This window comes from Phalacrocorax carbo, chromosome 18 (genome assembly GCF_963921805.1).
Source record: "Phalacrocorax carbo chromosome 18, bPhaCar2.1, whole genome shotgun sequence".
NCBI lineage: Eukaryota > Metazoa > Chordata > Aves > Suliformes > Phalacrocoracidae > Phalacrocorax > Phalacrocorax carbo.
Window position 1 is genome coordinate 7675720 of NC_087530.1, and position 22545 is coordinate 7698264.

At 48.9% G+C, this 22545-nt stretch overlaps 1 protein-coding gene across 5 annotated transcripts in view; it reads right to left on the reverse strand.

The window, feature by feature from the left end:
• Positions 1–22545, reverse strand: part of COL27A1 (collagen type XXVII alpha 1 chain) — a 214560-nt gene that overhangs the window by 150280 nt on the left and 41735 nt on the right. For 3 of the 5 annotated variants that reach the window (XM_064468778.1, XM_064468777.1, XM_064468781.1), the window contains 2 exons: positions 11516–11814; positions 2238–2308 (listed from right to left, as the gene is read on the reverse strand). In XM_064468778.1, coding sequence (XP_064324848.1) covers positions 2238–2308; positions 11516–11571 — 127 coding nt within the window. In that variant the 5' untranslated portion in view covers positions 11572–11814. Of the gene's footprint in view, positions 1–2237; positions 2309–11515; positions 11815–12960; positions 13421–22545 lie in introns of those variants that run through there. The other 2 variants (XM_064468780.1, XM_064468776.1) reach the window with 2 other exon arrangements.

Here is a 22545-nt window from a genome sequence, read left to right on the forward strand (position 1 = left end):
CCATGCCGACTGCCCTGGGCTGGTGGGGCGCATCCCCTGGGATGACGGGATGTCATCAACTAACATAAAATGCAAGGTAATTTTGGCTTCCTTAAGTAGCTCCAAGTTTAGCAAAGCGTTTTTCCCCTTGAAATCTTTTCCTCTGTAGATTTTTCCACCAAAACACATTATTTAAAAAACCATTCACTTAGAGCTGCCTGGACCCAGGTGCCTTGAAGCAAGTTGCAACATTCCTGTAGCAATATTTGAGCAACGGGGAAAAACCTCTAGCAGACTCTGCATGAAGTGAGATGCACAGAGACTCCTGAACATGATCATCTTCGAAAGAGGGTTAAATTGCTTTATTGCTCTCCTTCCCAACTCTTTCTTTCCCTCCCGCTTTCCCCACACAAAAAGCTTTGTAAGAGAAAGAAGCCAAAATGCAGGAGAGAAATAACTTGCAGCTCCCTAGATTCCAGCAGCCGAGATGCGATGCCCACAGCCAAAACTGGGTTGAATAAACGTTACGTTTCCAAAAGTTACTGCCCAGACCCTTAGTCAGTGCACATCAGATGAACTCACTAACCTCATGATTTGTTGGATTTGTAACACTTACGGAAAAATCATTCTCTGCGTTCCCTGATTTTCCAGTGTGCAGGAAGACCCCGAAGCCTTACAATAGTAACTGCAGTGTTTTCGAAAGCCCACAGCATCGCTTTAATTTCATCCTCACACAGATCTATGAACAAGCTCTTATTTGCTTTTTATAAATCTCATGTTTGAAAATCCTGAGCGAGAAAACAGTCTCAGGCCACCAATGTTTTCTTACAGGCTTTGCTTCCCCAGAAGTTTTTGCATTCTGGTACCCGAGAAGAGCAGCCTCTGTCTGACCGTGGGGAAGCCAAGCAAGATTTTAAAAATTCCTTTTTCACAGAGAAAGTATCTCATAGAGGAGTTATCTACCACACTAAGGTAATACAGTAAGAGTGAAGTGAAAGACATGGCACCATCCCTTAATTATCATGGGTGTAAAAGGATGGAAAGAGATGAATCTAAACAGCATATTAAAATCTACTTGACAAAAGACACGCCAAGACACAGTATTTGTGCTGCCTTTTTATGAGCTGACATAAAACTTGCTCTGAAAACTGCTTGACTAAGTAATTCAGCCAGATGTTCACCTCTTTTGCGTTGAAGGACAATTTGGAAAATATTACATATTTCAAAATTGCTGATGGCAGGGATGTATTCCCTGCTCCCCCCGCCCCCAGTAAAAAGTGCTCCATGGGCTGGCTTACAGCTGAGCATTGACCAACTTTCTATTTTTCCTTCATGTTTTGGAGACTCAGAGGAGAGCCCTGGAGCCTGCTAGTCCACTTATTGTTGTCTACCGACCGCGGAGGAAGCTGTTTAGTTCCAGCATATACCCGTGTAAAGCATCCATGTGGAAGAGGTGTCGCTATTTTAAGAGGAGATGGCTCCTTTACAAACAGATGTTGCAGAGATGCCAGCACACACCATCAACCATAAAAGACTGACTTATTTTTATTTTTGTTCACTCTCAAGCATTCTATCTCCTCCTGTGGGGTCTTGTGATTATTGTACCCCAGCCTTTTGCCCTGTCCCCAGCAGTACTGGGGAGGGGATGCCTGGAGAAGGAAAGATAGGGTGAAGCTGTATAATCACTCCGCTAAAGAACACTTCCCCTACAGCACAGGGACTGAGCCAGAGTCTTTCTACTCTCAAACACCACTGTGCGATTTTTCTCCCTTAAATTTGCTGTTACTTTTAGAACTCGTGTAATTTCTACATGCACAGCATCCTATGTGCTTGCAGAGGCACGGCTGGGTTCTGTTCAAGTCAAGGAAAAACCCATCTGCCAGAGATGCTTAATTCCTTAATGCCCCAGCCTCAAGGGGCACTTTCTAAAAAAGCAGTTAACTCCTAGCAAGTGCAGGTAGATGCCGGTGACATTTTAGACACACCAAAGTGCTTCATTCCCAGCAGACAGACAGGCACTTCTGAAATCCTGTGGGGCACATAATCACCTGCAAAAAACGGGTTCTTTTGCCAGCTGTTAACTGTGTCATATACATAACCAGCACTGCAATGATCAGCAAGAAATGCATTTAATCCTGTGCACTAGGCTCAGACATTATTAAGTGATGGTTCTACACTGAGACCAAAGCCTTTGGCTTTTACTTTGGTTGAAAGAGGAGAGGAGGGGAAAAAAAAGAGGGGAAAAAAGTGTAAGTTACCTTCAGAATTTCCCTGTGTGAATCCCAGGAACCAGGTAAAACATAATACAGTCCAGAGAAAGCAGAATCCCCTAAAATTGGAAAAGAAGAAAAAATAATGAGTTTCTACAACATTAATAAAAACTAGCCCCTCTGTTAAGGGTCTTCTCCTTGATCACAAGTCTAGGAAGTCAGTGGCAGTGTCCACATGTCTCGGGGAAATGGAGAACGGGTGCTCAGCAGAACAGCACTTGCTTCCGACTGAGATTTCATTTTACTACTAAAATCATCGAAAGCCCACTGAATTCAGTCGAAGGTTTTCCCACTGGTACTAGAGGGGACCGGACCAGTGTTTCAAGGTGCACACGTGTCATCCGTGCCAGGTCAGCAGTCCCTTTGCTACTGCTACTATTTTGCACTCATCCCACCTAGGACACCAGAAATGCAAGAGGATGAAGAAATAATTAAAAATTGGGAGGCCAAAAGACATGCCAGGAGCACACGGGCATGTCTGTGAGGACACAGGTAGAAAACGGGATGACATGCAGTGACATGTCACCCGCATCTCAGCAAACAAATTCCGAGTCCTATTGCTTTACTACATGCTTAAACATATTCTAAACATACAGAGTCCTGCGTGAATCTGTTCCTCTTTTTACACCCAGACGCAAAGACAGGGGGCAGCTTCCAGCCACTCAGCACCCTGTGCTGCCGCTGCTAGCTTGGTATGGCAGGAAATTCTAGAAAGTGTGAGCGCTGCACACTCCCAAGCACAGTGCACTCGTAGACCCTTTCACGCCTGAGAGGGAATTGGACAAAACTTTCACTTAGTTAAACTAAGCCTTGAAGTGCCAGCAGAGAGGAGAACTTTTCCTAGAAAGGTAGCTGAAGCCCCCACTTCCCCCACCAACTTCTTTGGTTTGTAGCCAAATAATGAACATAAGAAACTCCTTGGTTAAGCTCGCTTAAAACTGTCAGTGGAAAGTTTGAAGATTGAATTCCCTCATCTTCTAGAAATGATATTTAACAGCTTGATCAGCAAGGGCTGCTAGAGGAACAGAGACAAAAATGCAGCGTGGGACATCCACAGGTTGTTCTTCATTTCAGCCAAGCCAGTGAGAACACTGGGATATGCAAAGCAAAGCCAAAGCGGAGCTCGCTCCTCTCTTCAGATCTGGCAAAGACAAATAATTTGTCATATGGGATTAGAGACCACTCTTCTGCCATCAAGCCTCAGCTTTAGCACACGAAAGCATCGTCTGAGGCAATGTATTACCCTGGGCCAGATCCTCACCCAGGGCAGAAGACTCTTTCCCACAGCTAAAACGAAGCCACAGTGATTTACACATCAGTGGGGAAACCTGGCCTTGAATGTAAAAATCCATGCAGGAATCCAGCCACTACCTAATATTTTAAGGCTTGAAGGGACAAAATGCTGGAGCGGCCCCGCATCGGCTGGGATACAAATGAGATGAACCACATCATTCTGTGCTGTTTCCATTACCATGACACTGGGCTGCACAGATCAGGAGCCCTGGGGCTGCTTTAGTTTATGCATGAAGGAACAACAGCTTGGAATAGCCAAATCACAATATCCTTTCGCCATGTCCTACAGCCAGCCGTACGCTAACCCGGAAACCCTCACTATGCTCTAGACATCTCCAGCTGGGCAGGCTTGGTTGTTTTCTGCCCACTTCATCCCACGGGACGCGGCTCGGGCTGAAGACACGGCTGAGTACAAGGAGAGCTGCTCTCCCAGTTCATTCAGGGAAGGTAGGAAAGGAAGCAGGATGGGATGATTCCTCATGGCTACCTCTAGCAGAAGTCTTTTTATGGCTTAAAAGAGGCTAAAGTCCACTTCATGGAAAGACCTGCATTTCTGTGCTCACCTCCAAAGGAGCAATGAAGTTTTAAGACACGGGCACAATTGCACATGTGCCTGGAGCAAAGACCTCGCCAGGTACCAACAGTTGGCTTTGACTGCCTGAGGAGAGCACGGGAAGAGAAGGGGAAGGAGGGGACCAACATGACGTGAACTCCAAGGGCAGCAGGAGTCTCAAGCATTAAGAACACCTTTTCTCTGGTGAGGATCAGATTTCTACAGCTATGTACAAGCACCGGTGCACGCAATACACCTAAGTGAAGCCCAGGTCTTTTTTTGAGGGGTACATTCAGAACCCGAATTTGCTTCTAAAATCCCCCTTGACCAACACAGTGAGGGGAACAAGCCTTAGGGGAAAATCCAGCACGTAATTTCATTCCAGTGACACTGACGGGGCTATAAAGGAGACGAATGCACAGCACGGGATCCAGCTGGCCTCAGCCCCGCTCCTGGACCCCTTGCACAGCCAATACCATAAGAGTTGAGAGCAGGGCTGAATGCCAAAACACTGAAGAAAAACACTTTGGCAAAATTTACCAACTTAATGGAAAAAGCAAAAGTAGCTTCCAAATGGCAGACCTGTGACTGATGGGGCTGTTAATTATTGTAGGATTTTATAATGCAGGCTCTTTCTCCGTTACAACTCCGCAGCGAGCGACAGGATTGCATAAGCAGCTTGAGCAGCAATGGTAAAGGAAGATTTTTCTCCTTATATAGAGCTATCAACCCCACCTTGCCTTTATCTCAGCTTCTTCCCACAACCAGCGATTTCCACAGAGACTCTATCAAGAGCTACCCGCTAAAAGCATTTATTTCTTTTATTGCATAGGGCCCTTGAATACCAGAATGAGGGTCCCGCTGCTGTAGTCGCTAGGTGAAGTGTCCCCAAATACCTATGATGTAAACTCATGTGAACCCTGCAAGTTTCCAGTGCAGACAAACTCCCTTTATAGCAAACCAAAGCGACTGACTACAGCTTAATTTTGCTTCGCTACTTTTTGTGAATTCCTGCGATCAGTCCACGGGAACTAACCAGCGCCGAAAGAGCAGGGAAGGAAACACAGAGAGGGACAGAGCAGTACAAAGACCAGCAATAACACTTCTCAGCCTCGGTGGTGATTTTAATAACTTCCCGCTGAGGACCATGCGCATGCAGGTAGCAGCCAGGAATGAACAACCTGAGGAGCTCCTACAAAAAGCAACCAGAAGGTCGAGGGCACTGCTTCTGCTGAGGCTCGGGGAGAGGCAGGAGGTCCCTGCGCGTGGCGGTACGCACCAATCCGGAGTCCTGATGAAATCACGACTGCTAACTGGCATACAATCACAATCCTGTAATTTTCATCCTCCAGACTCATTTGCCATCTTTTTACTGGGCATTAAGAAATCAGACTTCTGAGATCAGCAAGTTGTTGCTTGGGGGCTAAAGAAGAGTTATCACCTCTTCCCGTGGCTTGTGCAGTGTGTCTTGCTGCCATAGCCCCAGTAAGGTCATGTTCAGGGTGGCAACCTCAAGAGCAAAAGTAAAGGAAAAATCCTGTTGAATGTGCTAGTTCTTGCCTGACTCCCACCGGCTTCTGTAACAGAGGAATAAAGCGCTACCCTGAACAAAAGACAAGACTAAGACAACAGCCCCCAGGGCAGGCTTGGGTAGGAATTATTGATAAAACAAAGTTTGACAAAGCTGAAGCATTCTGTAAAATAGTTGTGATCAGCTAATTCCTCACTTCACAATTTCTGGAATTGGTTGGAACAATTTCAGCATTTCTGAATTAAAAGTTTTGCCCCTGCCTTAGAAAAAAGGTCCAAATGGTTTTGACATCCTGTTTGCTTAGACGATGGGTCAAAGCTGAAGAAAATGTTACAAGGGCTCAAAGAGACATTTATTTTATTTTTTCTCCCTCATTTACAGTGGGAAATGTCTTTGAAGTTGCAAACATTCTTGCAGGGTGGAAAAATTATTTCCCCCCACTCTCCTCCATTCAGGTGCATTTTTTTCTGTCCAAAAGACCAGAAATCCAGCTGGGTGCTGAAAATTGCTTTGCAGGAAAGGCAAATCTACATTTCTAGCTGTCAATCAGACAATGTATCTTAAAAGAAGAAAACGTCTGTATTGCTTAAGATCCTTTGCACATGACTCGAGGTGATATTTTATAAGGCTCTCAAGCAGTTTTGACAGTCAACAGGGAAGAAAAATCACAGTCTATGTACTGAGGCTTTAAATTGCACCATGGCATCGATTCCACTCCCAGCTTTTTGGGGTATAAATCTTATTTTGTACTAGCATCATCCTTTGCACAGCAGATTTCTGTTCTCTTTCTGGGGCTTCTCGAAACTATGGTATTTCTCCTCTCACCCTCAGTTTCTGGAGAGATCAATGGGAACATATCATTATGTAGATGCCCCTATGTCGACTCTGCATAGTACTTCGCTGGACCTTTTCTGCAGCATAAACCAGCTACTGATTTACACCTCCAGCCAAAGATTTTGCACTGTTGCATGATAAGGGGAGAGTTTCTGAGATGACTGAAATGGTATTTATTTTTAAGCCCCATTCAGCATCTACATCTTTATGAAAAAGGAGAAAGCAGACAAGCAGGTATGGCCCAGATAGGTACCTTTCCATGGTCATTTAAAAATACCTAGAAATCTAAAAGTGACCTAGAAACCATCAGTATTAATTGGGGAAGAATGATATTCAGCACCCCTCTAAGATTTTAATGTTCAAAAATCTCCCCAAAATATCATCCAAGTACACAAAACATCCAGAATCCAACCTGCTGCTTCTAGGCACACATTTATCAAAACAGATTTTCAGATGACAACTAAAAATTCATTGCACATGCAGCCGTAAGGGGAAAGGATGAAGAAATGGGATGTCGGTGTGGCTGCCTGAGCTTTAAGAGAACTCTCTGCACAAAGTAGAGGGCTTCAAAGGTTGTCCCACCATTATTACTGGAGACTCCAGTAGCCCAAACGGCTGGGAAACTCTTTAGGCCAGGCTCCACTCCATCCTTGGGGTGATCCTGAACAGGAATATCTCAGTTGCTCCGCCCTGCCCCAGAGTTTGGAACGCGTGTGCAAACCCAGAAATTCCCAGGGAATTCTGGCACCATTTCTGCCAAGTCTAATCTTCGTTCAGTATGAAAATGCCCTTAGTGCTGTGCCTGTAGAGGTTTATCTAAGGGTTTTGGCAACTGTGGCCCAGAAAAAGCTGCTGCTCCCTTTGGAGGAGGCCCCTGGTACCCTCAGAGCGACCCACTGGGGCCTGATGAAAGGGGGGACTCGTATTTACAAAGGGAAGGGACCTCAGCTCCTGGCAATGGTACAGCAGGAGGTCTCAAGTGTTGCAAAGGAGCTTTGCTTTCCTAAAAGCCTGCCTATCAGCCAGGCACAATGACATATAAAGGGCCTGGTGTTTGCTCCCCCAGCACCTATAGCTCCTTTTAGGTTTTCTCCGGGAGGAAAATGCAGACCTGCAGTACACAGAATGTGGAAATGAAGCATCGGTGTAGCCAATTCTCCTTCCTGCAGACACCTCACACCTCATCCTTTCAAGGGTTGCTGATATCTGCAGATGGAGGGCTGATGGGTTTCAAACCACTGGTCCTTGTCCTCCTAATTGGGAACTAGAGCTTGTGCATTCACTGCACAAAGCTGGCCCAGAGCTAACCAGCTCTGAGCTCCTGCCAGTGACAACCTGCTTCCTCACCTGCCAGATGCAATGCTGACTGACGAGGCTGTGGCGGCTCAGACACCCCCCCAGATACCTCCCAGCAACTTCCTACAATGGGGGATCTTTCCTGACAACCCGTTGCTTGCTCTCCTCTTTGCTCACCGCCCCCGTCTGTCTGGGTTATTGACTTTGCTGCTGTGTGAAGCGACAACACTCACTACTGGCCCTTGCCTTTGTGTTCTCAGTTAGTAACTGGAGCCCTCGACAAACAGAAGTGCTAAGCATGATCTGTCATCTAACTCCTTTTTTGTCCTTCCAACAAACGCCTTTGCATTCCTTCATTTTGTGAATGGGGTTTGGCAGAGCCGTGTAGAATTCCCCATTGTTTCCATGTGCACTTCAGTAAGTGTCCGTCATTTCTACTTATGCCCCCGACAAATTGGCAAAGAAAGAGAGAGGGGAAAACACCCCACATGCTCTGTGTCTGTCTCTGGTCAGAGATTTCCTACCACCCCCTCACCACAAGACCTGGGCAACCCTTGGTCAATAACGTAACCTCCACAAACACTGTTTTCAAGCAGGGCAGATTTTGTTCCCTCAACCCACTGCAGAAAGGGGATGAAGCTCGAGCTTTCTCAAAAGGACCTGCTCAGAGTGGCATGTCGAGGCAGCAGGAGAGGGGGGACCCGGACACTGGACTTCAGCTTGTAACCCTGGTTGTGACACTGCCCTTCCCTCCTGGGACACAGCTGCAGGAGGCTGTGTGTGTAACTGTCTCCTCTCTACCCCAAGGCACCCAGCACACACACATCATTCACCTGCTTGTTCCCTTTGCTGAATTTGCCTGGCAGTGCCACAATTTGTCCCCAGATCACCTGCCTGCCTTGCATACAATGACCTTTTCCTCTTAAAACAGGACCTGTGCCTTCCTGCAGCCCTTCCAGGCCTTCCTAGAGGCTGGCCCGTCTTGGTGGTGCCAGGTGGGTGCAGCACCTCCATGTATGCAGCTTTCTCATCCAGCACGTGGGCCAGGCAGGCCCCAGAGCAGCATTACGCCAACAAGGCAGGGCTGTGACAACAAGCAAGCACCCACCAGAGGCCTCCAGGAGCATCACGGCAAGCCTCCTCCATGGCCAGCACACAGCACTGGGGCTGGAAGGGGCCAAGGTGGCACAACCACAGCTGAGCAGCACAAGTGCTACGGTCTGGATGTGCACTCAGTGCACAGCTGAATGCAAAACCTTCTTCTGTGGTTTAGTGAGCGGGTGCTCACTGAAAATGCACCAATAGAAATGATCAAGAGAGGCATTTTAAGCTTGAGGAGCCTGTCAAACTTTGTGTTCTTCTGGTTTTACAAGCTTTGGCTGCTCGAGCCAGGACAGGGCTTCAGCACGCTCTGCAACTGCTTCTCCTTCCCTGGTGAGCCAGCCCTCCCACTTTTCCACCCTTGGGTCTCCTGCACCTCCGGCAGCTCCCCAGCCACTAGTCCCGCTCCGGAGGATGCTGCAGCAGTGCTGGGACAAGCGGAACCCCCAGTGCCGCATGGGAACAACCAGAAGGTTCCCATTATGAGCAGCCTTCAGGCAGCACTCACCCCGAGGAAGACTTGGCAGCACAAGGGTGGCCTGGCAAGCCCAGGCACAAGCCAGCTCTGGGCTCAGAGGACCCTCTCCAAGACTAACAGCCTCAACAGGAACATCCAGCTGTGGGGTTGGTAGGATGCACAGCACTCAACTCTGCCAAGCAAATCAAAACCCAGCACCAAAAAGCCCATCGAGAGATAATGCGAAGGGTAGCAAGCGACCTCTGCTGAGGAGGGAACGGATCAGCAGCACGCTGGTGAGGTACTTAACCCAGAGGAAAACCTGGGAACAAAAGGCACACACATTCAGAGTCACCAGGAAAGAGCAAAGCACAGATTTCCCATGGCACTTCAACACTCAAACCCCTTGCACCCATGCACAGCGCTAGCTTGGGACACAGAGATGCAAGAACACAGACCGCCGGCAAGCAGGCAGCCACACTGCCTTCTCCTGGGTCCCTGTTTCCTAACCCTGGCCTCAGCAGGGTGCGACTTGCCCTGGGACTCAAGCAGGATCTCCCTATCCTCATCTGCAGCACAACTGTGGTCACCTTCTCCATCCTGCTCAGAAGCTGGTGCTCTGCGAAATGACCGCGCCTCGTGCCAAGTATCCCCCCAGCATCGGGGCCCGTCCCCTCGCTGTGACGCCGCGCTGCTCTCGGTCTTTCAAAGGAATCTTTATTTGCCTGTTCCCCTTTCAGCTCCTCCATTTTTGACACACAGCCACCCTCACAGGGTCCCAAGCAGGCATTTTGCTCCGGACCATATCCAACATCAAAGAGATGCAACTGGGAGATGCTACGGTCAGCAGCATCTCCAGGCATGCCACAGCCACGTCTGGGCAGAAAAAAAACCAAAACAACCCTAAAGCACTGAAATTCGGTCCTTGTGAGTATATAAACAGAGGCAAATCTTCTCAAGGAGAGCAAAACTTCTCAAGGAGAGCTGGCGGCAGCCCTTGGGAGCGGTTCTGATCTCTCCACATAACTTTACGCACAGACACACGCAGGGAGAGCGTGCGCTGAGCCTACAAAGGAAACTGCACATTCATCCACGTCCAGGCTCTGCGCCGCGCTAATGGGGCTGCTGCCAGGAGCGGGGTGACCCTCGGGGAGAAGGAGGGGGGTGCCCCCAAATCCCCTTGCCCCGGTTCCACCCTTTCACCCCATCTCACAGCCCAGCCGAGCCTGGCTGAAGCAGAGGGATCCTGTACACAACTTTTTCAAACTGCCAGGCAGAAGAATCCCAGTCTTTCCAAGGGAGTGTCGGTAAATCATCATTACATCCGACAACGCAACCAGCGGGATTAACCCTTTGCTAGTCCCCAGGAAAATAATAACATCAACAACAACAACAAATTTAACAATGAAAATAGTAAAAGCTGGCCCCAGCTGTGTAAGGAAGACGGCGGGCAGGGTGTGCGCTGCAATTTTGTATAGATACATCTATAGATAGCTGGAAAGAAGTATTTGTGCTCGCGTGTGTTATCTTGAGCGCGTGAAGAACATGCCACCACGCACCCGCCTGCCCCTCGGCCGTGCCTCAGCCCTGCCCGTGGCTCTCCCACTCCCCGCGGGACTGCGGCGGCCGCCTCCAGGTGCTCCTGCCCCCACGGCCCCGCGGGACAGGGTCAGGGAGCAGCGCTCCCCCCGCTCCCCGCTCCCAGGAGGGGCTGGGGGACCTGCCCCCCGCCCGCGGAGGGGGTAGCTGTGCCACGGGGAGCCGGGAGGTGGAATTGCCCGTTGCTGCATCTCGCGTGGGTGCACCATCGGCGCCCACCCCCCGGAGCAGTTCCCGGGCTGGGAGCTCCTTTTCCTGGGTACGTGGGAATGGGGGGTGTGTGTGGGGGGGGCTCCTCCTGCCCGTCCCGGCCCCGAGCCCCCCGCTCTCACCCCCTTTCCGCACACCCCAGCCCCATTCCCACCCTCCCGCTCCAGCGTGGCCTCCCTTCTCCCAGCCCATTCTCCTTCTCCAGCCCGGGAGTTTTCACATCATCCCCTAGCAGAAGGAATGTCTTCCCCCACCCCATCCCCGGCCGCCCGGGAGCGGAGCTCCCCTCCCGGCCGGCGCTCCCCTCCCGGGATCCCCCGGCTCCCCGGGCACCCCATCCCCGCCCGGGATGCCCTTCCCCAGCGCCGGGACAAGTCGGACTTTGTACTCACCCCCTGCCTGCTGCTGTAGCTCTGAGTCTGGAGACCGGCTCTGATTCCGGCTCCATCACGTTTAGTGCATTGTCTCTTTCGGGCAATTTTTGCGGCAATCCATCAGAAAAAGGGGGACAGGCCGGTTTGTGGGTACATCCTTCCCAGGAGCTCAGCTCTCTGCCTCTCTAAGGGGCTCGGCTGTGTCAAAGACACCCCCTGGCCCGGACGGCTCACTCCTTCCTCCTTCTCTTCTGGGTCCTTTTGCTTACACAGATCTTTTAATCCCATTTAACTCCCTCTCGGCAGACTGCAATTACCTTGGGAAAAAGGAGAGAGAACAGAAAGTACACGCTAGGAAGCCAGGCTGGCCCATGGTCGCTGGATTTCTTGCCTCTCTTTTTTTTTTTTCCCCTCCTTATTAATAGTACAATTTCTGTGATCTCTGATTTCCAAAGTCCTTGATTGAAAGTGTTTTTTCTTAGCTGTTACTTTTTTTTTGGTTGGTTGGTGGTTGTAATTATTATTTTTATTTGCAGTGCAGATGTGCCTCCCTACCCCCCCAAGGATCTCTCCTCTGGACTTAGAGAGAAGAGGAAAAGGCAGATTTTGAGAAATGAAAATGATTTAAGGATGTCCCTGCCGCCTCTCTCTGCTGCCCTCCTCTGTAATACCGAAGCACTTGCAAAAAAAGAATACAAAGTAAATAAATAATAAAAGAAAGAAACGCTTTCGTCCAGAGGAGCTGCCGAGAAGCAATCGAAGCCCCCTTCCAGGCTCCGCGGAGGCATCGCACAGGCCCCTGGTCGGGGGGAGGCCGCTAACGGAGATGCCCGCTAGCCCTCTGCCCAAAGGGGCTGCCACCCACCTCCCCGCGGGCTGGCAGGGGACCCGCCTTGTAAGGTACCTGACACGGCTTTTCTCTTGGGCTCGGTGCTTGGTGGAGGTGGCTGGGAGCCTGTGGAGGGGGCTCAGGCTCGCAGGAGAAAAGCACACCCCCCCACCCCCGCTCCCCTCCTCGCCCTGCCCTGCTTCTGCGAGGAGTGGGGACAGGGGACTGGGTGGGGGGCATCCCCAGACCCCCCTCTCCTGCCAGCACCAAGTGATGGAAGCTGCAGCCCGGAGGGCAGGGAGAGGGGAATGAATTTATGCACGGTCCATCAGAGTAAATCAGACCCCAAGGCCCCTCAGCCAGCTCTGCCAGCATGGGTAAAGCCTGCGTCCCTGCGTCCCCTCCTCTTCCAGCTCTTGCGAAGTGCCACCGGGCTGGCACCCAGCCGCTGCGCGCAGCCCAGGGCGTGCACCCTCTTGTCCACGCCAGGACACAGCACCCCTCAGCTCTGTGGGATTCCCTCAGGCGGGTGAGGGCAGCCGGCTGCACCGAGCCCCCCCACCTGCACCCCTGGGTGCCCCCTTGGCCCCGCTCCCCTTCCCCCTTGCACAGCATCTCTGCCTTGGGCACTTACTTTGCAGCGAGGCAAGAGGCCATGCACCGTCTCCTCACAGCCCCCCGTTCATTGGCATTCATTTGTCCCAGCAGCTTACAGCAATTTCTACTTCTTATAAAATAATAATTTTTAAAAAAGCAAAAGAAGGGGGGGAAAAAAACCCAAAACAAACCACGAAACAACCCCGAGGTCCTTCCTCCCTCCTTCCCCTTCAGTCTCAAGGTGTCTCCTGCGCTGGGAGCCAGCAAGTGCCTGCCAGGCTCACGGGCCCGAGCGAGCCAAGGCTTTCTGGCAAGCCTGAGGTTCCCCCAAGTTCAACAGATAATCCTTCCCCAGGACTGGCGCGGGCAGGTCCCCCTCGGGCCGTCGCTCCACTGGTGGGTCATGGATGCTGCAGGGATCCAGGAGAGAAGAGAGGTTGGGACCAGGCGCTGGGAGGGACATGGATGTGAAAGAGGTGGAAATTATAAGGCTGCCCTTGTCCTTTTAAATAGCTGCAGCCAGGGGACTCCGCTGCTGGCTGGGGTGCCCCAGGTATCCGGTTTCAGCAAACATCAGCTAATGAGCAGAGATCCAGCCTCCGAGGGGCAGGTTCAGCGCTGCTCTGCAGCCTTGGGCAGGCAGGGGGGCACCCCGGGCACCCCACCAGCGAGGGATGGGGCTGGAGGAGGGACAGGAGGGCGGTGGGTGAAGAGCTACATGGCCACTGCTGCTCCAGGATGGAGGGCAGGCTGCAGGGCTCCTTGGGCTGCAAGGTGTACAGGGCAAGGGACAAGTCCTGAGAGGTGCCGAGCATCCAGCACGGGTCTGGGCATCAAAGCTGAGCCACCCCAGGGTCTCGCTCCACAAAGGGGGGCTGCATCGTCCCCCGAGACAGGGGGAAGGACCAGGCAGAACTAAAGCACCTCAAACCTGGATACAGGCACTAGACACTCCCCATGAAACATATACAGCCACAAACAGGATCGACATCGGCCCACTGAGTACTTGAACTTGAAGCTAGAGGGGAATGGTGTTATGCTCAGAGGAGAAAATTCAGGGACCCACTGGCCTGACTCAGCAATGGAGGTTTTATGTAAAAAACTGACCTCAGAATGTGGCCAAAAATTCAGGTTTCCACCATAAATCAGATCTCCTATATGTATGACGTCTTCTGTTACCATGCGTACCGAGGACTTTTCTTTAATATATATTTTTGACTTAGTTGTGGTTGCTTGCCAGGACTGTGGGTTTGTACCTCCCAATTTCTATAGGCATAAGATTTTATTCATACCTTTGCTCTGAAGCATCTGCGTTTTTCTTCCTTGCTTGCTATAGCAGACAAAGCTTTAAGTAACAATAACAAAAAATTTGAAACAAGCCGTGTTATGACTGGGGTCGGGAACTGACACCTTCACAGTCCACTGTCCTCAAGAAAACCTTTTCAGAAAAGTGCAGCTAAGTAATACATCAAGATACTTGTAAGAAACTCCTATACACATACGAACCTGTCTCAAAACCCTCTAAAGGCCCAGGAGCTCAGACAACCCACCCAGACCAGCTTTGAGGATTAGGACTTTAGGGACAGAAAACAGCCACATAGCTTGTCAGAAATCACATGAAATCTTTATTTTCCTTAGCTATTTTTTCCCCCAGCTGTTTTTTCCATGTTTCTCAGTCACGCATTCCTCACTGAGAAACATATTCAGGCCAAGCCTAAGTGTTTAAGATAAAGCTTTAATCTATTAAAAAAATACTTGCCAAAGAAGCGTGTGAAAATTCCTACGCTCTTGAATGCACCTTGTATCCTCCTGCTCTTTTCTACCTTTTCTCTCTTCCAAAACCAGCAAGTATCTAGTAACCTTGTTTCCCCTCAAGAAACCCCCCATGCTACCCAGGAAAGGACAAGGCCCTGGCTTCGCAGAGCAAGGGACAGAGAAGAAAGCAAAAAGACGTGCAGCATCTTTTTGCAAAGACGTATGCAAATAGGGTGATACGGGTAGTTGCTAAGGACAGGCAATGCTTCTGGTCCACAGCACTGCACCAAGGACCACCATAAAACACACTTAAAGCCCCATCCTCAAACATTCTGCACATACTTTACTTGGCTCAGATGAAGACTTTCAAACCAAACACATGCATAAAAGCTTTACCAGCATGGAGACATAAATGTAGCTCAGCAGTAGGAAAAAGGGTATTAGTTTAAAACAAAAGGAAACCCAACATTGCTGAAGCCAAGGCTAGTGCCAAGTGAATTCAGGTTCAAAAATTAGACCTCTTTCTTCAAAAAGAGAAAAGCCACAACATATGATCTGAATAGAAATATATTTAGCAGATTTATTTTTCTTCCCTTCCAAATTTAAATAGAAGCCATTTTAAAAAGACTAAACAAACTGAAGTAAACCAGCACAGCAGTGAAGTGAAAAAAAAAAAAAAAGAAAAAGAAAGAAGGAAGGAATTGGAATTGACCGTTCTGGTTTAATTAGCCAAAATAAGAAAAGTACAGGGGAGGAGGAAATGCCACCACACACCACACAACATGGGAACGGGGAACAGAACACTTGCTTTTGACAAAATGCACCTCTCAAAAAAAGCAGCATGTCATTACTGCCTGAATAAATACAGCATGTAAAAATATTCATCTGTATTTAGCCAGTTTCCAGAAGAATCAGTACCCACCTCTCCTCAGGATCCGTAGCTTGGTTAAGCATCAAGGCTCTTATTAATGTAATTTTGTACCTTTGCTCCTCTCGGAAAACCAAGCGTGAAGGCATCTAGGAGCCATGGCGGGCACGCGTTACAGCTGCGCTACGTGACTCACAGTGTCCAGCTTCAAGGTCCAGAGGAATCCCAGACACTAACCTGGGCTTGCCCTCCCAGTTTGGCTCGGCCTGAAGGACAACACTGAATTACAGTTCAATCATTTTTACCTTTGCACAAGTCAGAAAAGTATCCTGAATCACTCGCCGCCCCCAGAACTCACCAGGAATTATAGGGATACATTTGGCTATATTTAGATAAATACCCTATTCAGATTTAAAACTGTGGCATGACCAGGCAGAAGGCACAGGCAGTGTGAAACCCAAGGCACCAGAAAAACTTGTGGGAGGGATCAAACAAACATGTGAAGGAGAGGTGGGATAAAAGAGCCTTTCACTCCCCTCTGGGCCGAGGATCAGCACCCTGCCCGGATCACAGGAGGTACCTAACCTCGGTACCTGGTTAAGAGCTGCTGGAGCCGCAGTGACAAGGGAAGCCACCCTGTGGGAAGTGCCACTGCCATGGAGGGGTGACAGTCCCTGCCTTCACGGAGGGACACAGCTGCGTGGCTGTGTGGTATGGCCCAGGAACACGTAGCCCGTGGAGCAGGGCTGCTGGGGAGGGCTGAATCCACGCCTGCAAACCCAGCAGAAGCAGCAGATTAGCCATCCACAGAAATGGGACTCATCCCCCAGCCCATGCACCGTCATGACAATCCAGCTAGCGACAGAGGAGGGACCGGCTGTGCCAGTCCCCAGCTCCTGGGGACGTCTTGTTGAGGGCTGACCTAGCACCTACACGGCAAGCAGCGGCAGCCTTGGCAGCAAGAAGGCCCTGGAGAGCTGTAGGCAGGGGTCTGGTACCGACCCTGGCTGTTAGGGTGGCACCGAAACCATTGCTATCCCTTCTCGCTCCCTTTGAGAGCAGCCCAGACCATCTGCCCTTATGTGCCCCAACGCTTTGCTGCAATGGCCTCCCAGATATGCAATTCTCTGCGTGACTAATCCCTCCATGACTTTTTCTGTTCCAATTCTGTATTTAACGTGACCATACAGGCACCTCTCACGCTCATGAATGCTATTTGAATGACTGGCACTAGGTCAAGCCCTGGACTAAACTAGGGATACCCTACAGGGACCTGGCCATGAGCAGAAACCTGCTGCTGAACTTCATTTGGCTGCTGAGAAGTCTCTCCACCCATGGCAGAGTCAAGATCTCCATGAAGGTAGAAGCTGGCCCAGCTGGGATCCAGTGAGCTGATGCTCCAGTTCGTTTTCTCTTTCTGGCTTCAGCCATGACTGCAAGAATACGAGGTTACAGCTGAGGAGCAGAACAAGAAGCACTTCTGATTTTAGGCACTGCTGTTTGACAGCTATTTTACGATGCAAAAGCTGTTGTGGGTTACGTTTCTTGTTCCCAGTGCACTACGGAGAGTATTAATTATACAGGAAGAGATGTACAGAAGGCTCAAAAATCATGTACATAACCAAGTTACTGTCAAGTGCTATTTCCCTGCCCACAGCCTTTCTGACAAACCCATCCCATCCTGTGCCACAGGCTAGCGGTGACACGTTTGAACTTCTGCAGCCGTTTGATGAAAAATGTTTTAAATTCTTTTCAGGAACACTGAAGTCTTTTGTCTCTCGACTGGTGCCGTGGGGATGCCACGTCTGGCAAAGACTGATCTTTCTGTGCTTTCCGGCTATACCATATCACATCGGGCTGCCCAGCTGGCCGAGAGGTAGGAATGGCTGTTAATTATTAAGCGGAGCCTTTTTCCGTCGGAATGAAAGGAAACACAATGCAGTGACACAAGTCCAACCCCACCCTTCCCAAGGAGATGCTGCCTGCTGGTTACAACTCTGTCGTACGCTTCTATTTAGATATTTAGAGAACTAGAGTTTTACAGGATGGCTGCAAAGCAAATTGCTCAACTGATGTGCAAGAAGCAGTGCTGAACTGACAGGTAGGCCACAATGGATGGAGTAAAGCATTGGCGTGCTTCGACAGGAAGATGTTATAGCTCAAAGAACCTGATCATCTTCAAGATATCAGGCAAAGGCTGCCTGGTTTTGGTAACATCCCATTATTTTCCTTTTTTGTCTATCTGTTCCTAAGCTGGATTCAGTCACTGGTACTACCAGAAAATACAAGAGTCAGCAATATTTGGCAGCTTTGAGCAGTATCCTCAAATCTAAACACCAGACCAGGCTGTTCTGCTGTCTTTGGCATAGCGTGGCGATTCTGTGCTACATTTTGAACTGCACAGTGGATAACTGAGGCCAGTTTCCCACCTTTACCATGGAGAAAAAATAATTGGCCATCAAAATTCACACTGGGCTGCTGCACATGGAGCAGTAATGCTTCCAGTCTGGAGGTTTGCTAGTTAAGTGCAGCGATGCATCAGCAAGCACAAGTGCTTTTCCCACTGGCGTGCCAAAGGACCCTGTTTGTTTGGCGGAGATGGAGATGTGCTCCCCCAGGTGAGTGCAGGTAACGTGATCTTTCTCTAAAGAAACAGCACATCTTTTCTTCATGAAACAGAACCACCCTGAGAGCGCCTTCTCCCAAGGCAAAGATGGACATTACACCAGTACGTAAAAGCGCCTGGTGATCTAAATATTTTCCTGCATATTAAGGACAACTGCCACTGTGCTTGCTACAACAGCAGCACATAATGACAGCAGGAATCATAAACCAGTGTGTAAAATTTAAATCTCAATTCTGCAAGTCACACATGCACAACACTTATGAATTTCAGGCAGCGCTGCCCGCGTTAGCGTGGTCTGTCAGCTTTCTGGGTATCCTGGCAGCACTGACGCAGGTGTGGATCAGTGCTTGTGCCAGAGTCCTTGCACAGGCAACGCAGACTGATGTAGGCAGGAGCAGCGAGCCTGACCTGTTCTGAACACATCGGACACCGCTAGGTAGCTGCAGGCAGCAAACATCGGAAGGTACCGACTACCGAGTCGCACTACGTCCTTTCAGAGAAGAAATGCCGTTTGTTGTGTGGATGCACGTGCCTCAGCGTGAGAACATGGTGCTTATGGCAGCTGGAGCCCATCTGCATGCCCAGCAAGCCCCAAGGGCGAGTTCAAAAGGGAGACAGGAGTCAGTGCAAGATCTTGGCCTTCAGGAGACGGTCTGTTACAATGCAAATGCCTGGCACAAAGATTTTGCGCAAGACAGAAACTAAGCCTGGGTAGTTTCAGTGGGGAGGGGAAAGGAAGAGCAGCTTACAAATCATCAAAACAACTTTGTTACGACCAATGTTTAAGATAATACTATTTAAAACAAAAAAATATATATTTTTACAAGGAAAACAAAATGTATTTGTTGTTTCTGATTTTGAAAGTGGAAAGTTGTCAGTTCCAGCTGCTGTAGGAAAGATAACGCCTGTGTACTGGTGCTGGGCAGGCCTGGGGGAGCAGTTCGCTGGTAAAAGGGAAATCATACCTGCCTTGTGTCAGGAAGAAACTGAAGTGGAAGTGGTAAGTCCAGGGCAAAAATGAAGGAAGGGTAAGACTAGACAGAGTTGAGGTGAGCATCTCCTGGGCTCCACCCTGCACCGGGCTTACTAATGACACCAAAAAAGGCTTCTTTAGCAGAGACAAGGATGAGAGGCCCCTTGCATGCACACACACATTAAGCAAAAGCTTGTACTCCACTAATTGCTTTTTCTGGTTTTTCTGGGTCCAAATTAGTGTATTTTCTGGCAGTCACCTTCAGTCTTTCTATAGAGGCTGAAGGGGACTCATTTAATTCTTATCGTGCTTCATAAATTTTGACCAATTTATTGCTTTTGGCATTGCATGACTTACTCCAAATAAAATCTATCTCTGATACCTAGTCAACATTCCCCTGGGTCCTGGCTGATTAGGGTCCCACTCGGGGTTTGTAGATGGAAAATTCTTATCTACTGTCCTCTGTAAATTCCCATTAGCGTGTGCTCCCTGCACCTGCCTTCTGGCTGGATTCAATACTATTTTCTTGTCAGTTCCATCAAGCGAAGTATCCAGTATCACAAGTAGAGCAACACTTTTTCAAGTTCTCACCACATTTTCCTCTTTTTAAAAACATTGCCATAGAATCCTGTGGACATATCTCACACTGTTTCTGCCGCTCTGGATGATTCCACAGTGTAAAGAATAAATCAACATATGCCACTTCTTCCCATTTGCCTTCCCTTTTTACAAAACAACATTAATTGCAAGATGGTATGATATTGCAATGTCTCATTTTCTGGCCATTTGCGCCCACCTTCCAATTGATACGTTGGCCACCAATGATTGCAATATTCTATTAATTTTTTCTGAGTCAACGGATCACCACCCCCAATATCTTTCTAATGTTCTAAAATACATCCCAAAGGTGGTTTTGTTGTAGGACAGGTTTCTTGCTGGAAAATGCTCCCATTTCTCAATCGACTAGTAGTTGTGATTGTGCACTATCACAAGTTCTAGTCAGAGGGACTCCAGTTCTCGTTAGAGCTCCCTCCGGGTAGCCCCCTGCTAGATCTCCCTGGAGACTTCAACCCCCTGTTGAAGACTCCCCTACCCTCGGGTCCCGCTCCACAGGCTTTCGCCTAGCAGAGACTTACCAACCAAGGTACCTCTTGGCCCCAACCCTGCGTGGCTTTCGCCGCGCCTTATGGGCAGGCCTGTGGGACTCAAACCCACTATCCTATCCTATGTGGGAAGCTAACCCCACGTGTTATTCTTCCTAAGTTTCTTCTTAAAAGAATGCCTTGTTTACCTCAATCCAGGGGATCTTGCTCAGAATTGTCCGGCCCGGGGATCGGAAGCTCTCCCCAAGAATTCCTCGGGGCCGGCTGCAGGTCCCACGATCCCGCGGATCCGTCGAGATTCAAAAGCATGTTCCCATCTGGGCTGCCAAAACTGTTACCGAAAAACGCGGTAAAATTGGAAACAACTCTTTAACACCAATTTAGTATTAAAGAGCAGGCATTCTTTATTCACGGCGCCGGATGCACGGGGGATCGCTCCTCCTTCGGTAACAGTATCAACACCAAAACAACTGCAATTTGATTTGTGTAGTCTGAGAGTAACCAAACATAACAGACAATTGCTTAACTTAAACTTCAATATGCTATAACATAGTTTCCTTTAGTAGTTGTATTCAGCTATTTCTGCAAGCAGTTGCTCATCCCTGTTCTGATGAAAAGTGATGTGGCTGGTTAGTGAGAAAGGGCTGTCACCTCATTTCTTAACAGCTGCTTGGTCCTGGATGTCTCAGACTGAACCAGTCAGCTCTTTGCTTGGAGTCAGTAGTGTCCAAAGCATCACAGGCTAACGTAGATCTCAGCAGAGTTTGGTTCTGGTTTTCACTATTCCAGTGACCTGCAGGGTGACCTGAAGCAACTTAAACCATTGCTTTCGTGCCATTATTTTCTTTTCTCTAGAGTGAAGCTTGTGATATAGATCATCTTATGTGTAAAGAGGTTTAAGACCTTCAGACATAAAGCGCTGCCAGTGAACTGTTATTACTTTACTATGCGGTTGGCAGCAGCCTCTCCTGCAGGAGAAAGTGTAAATCTATTTCCCAACCAGCTTTTATATTCCCCATAACCTGCCATCAGCCAGATGCACAGTTCATTACAGATCGTTCAGTTTTATCTGGCTGTAAAGTTCCGTGTAAAAAAAAAAACCCTGCTGATTAAACATGCAATTCAAATACATCTTCTGGAGTACAGTAGACAATTCCTAGCACTTTATCTGCACTGACTGAAATGCAATCTGTGCCACTTAGAGCAGAACAATGCTCGATTTCTTCATACTTCTCTTGAATTGTTAACACATAAGGATGACACAGAGCCCATTTCCACAGAGAAGTTCTCTTCTGACACACTCAGTATGTTAACCAAGAGTATACAAATCTGCTTCAAAGCTAATAGGCTCTTTTCTTCCAGCAAACACACTTCTTCACATCTGCACGCTCTCGCTCTTTCTCCACTTCAATAGCAATAGTATTTGGTAAAGCTCTCCAAGCTGGAGCCACTGCAGAAAGGCTGTATTTACTGATGTTTGGGTAAGAACTAATAAGAGACCTGGTTGTGTCTCTGTTCCTCCGAGGTAAAAAAAAAAAAAATTCAAGTCAATATTTATACACCCACTGGTGAAATAACTCCCCTCCTCCCTGAAGAAGAGGGAAATAAAATGAAGTGATTGAAATGGGTTTCGTGGAAGGGGACTGTGTTTGTTTGCTTGCTTGCTTTCAGAGCTTGGGAGGTGGGGTTTTTTTACATTTTGTTGTAGTTTAAATGCAACCGTACTGTACAGAGTGCATCAAAGCAGCTTCACAGTGGGACCTTCCATTAAGGACCAAAAGCTCAGGAGCCCTTGCATGCTGCTAGACTCACCACTGGATCGGGTGGACACAAGGCTCAGGTATGTCAAGGGCTGGACCATCTCCATTCCCACTGACCGGCCTCTTGGGGTTCACTCAGCTCAGGCCTGATGGGGCCGAACTTGCCAAGCAAGAAGCAGTTAATGTTCCAGCAAGTTAGATACAGTATAAACAACTTAATCAGCATTGTTCTAGCTCTCCCAGCACAGAGATCCCGTCCAAAGCCTGTCAGGGCCAACCGAAAGACTCATGTTGACGTCTCAGGCCTCCAGAACACGCTCTGGTTTCACCAGAACTTTCTGCTTGTATAGACCCACAGCTAACTCCAGCCTTTCTGGCACACAGTTCCTTTGGCAATGAAAGATCTACCAGTAACAGATTTGCTCTTTGCCTCTGTGACAAAATGCTTTCTGGTCTTCTCCCTCCACCCACGTTAAGGCTCTTGGGCTTGTTTGTTCCAAGTGATTCATAAATCCCTTTATTAAAGCAATAATCAGA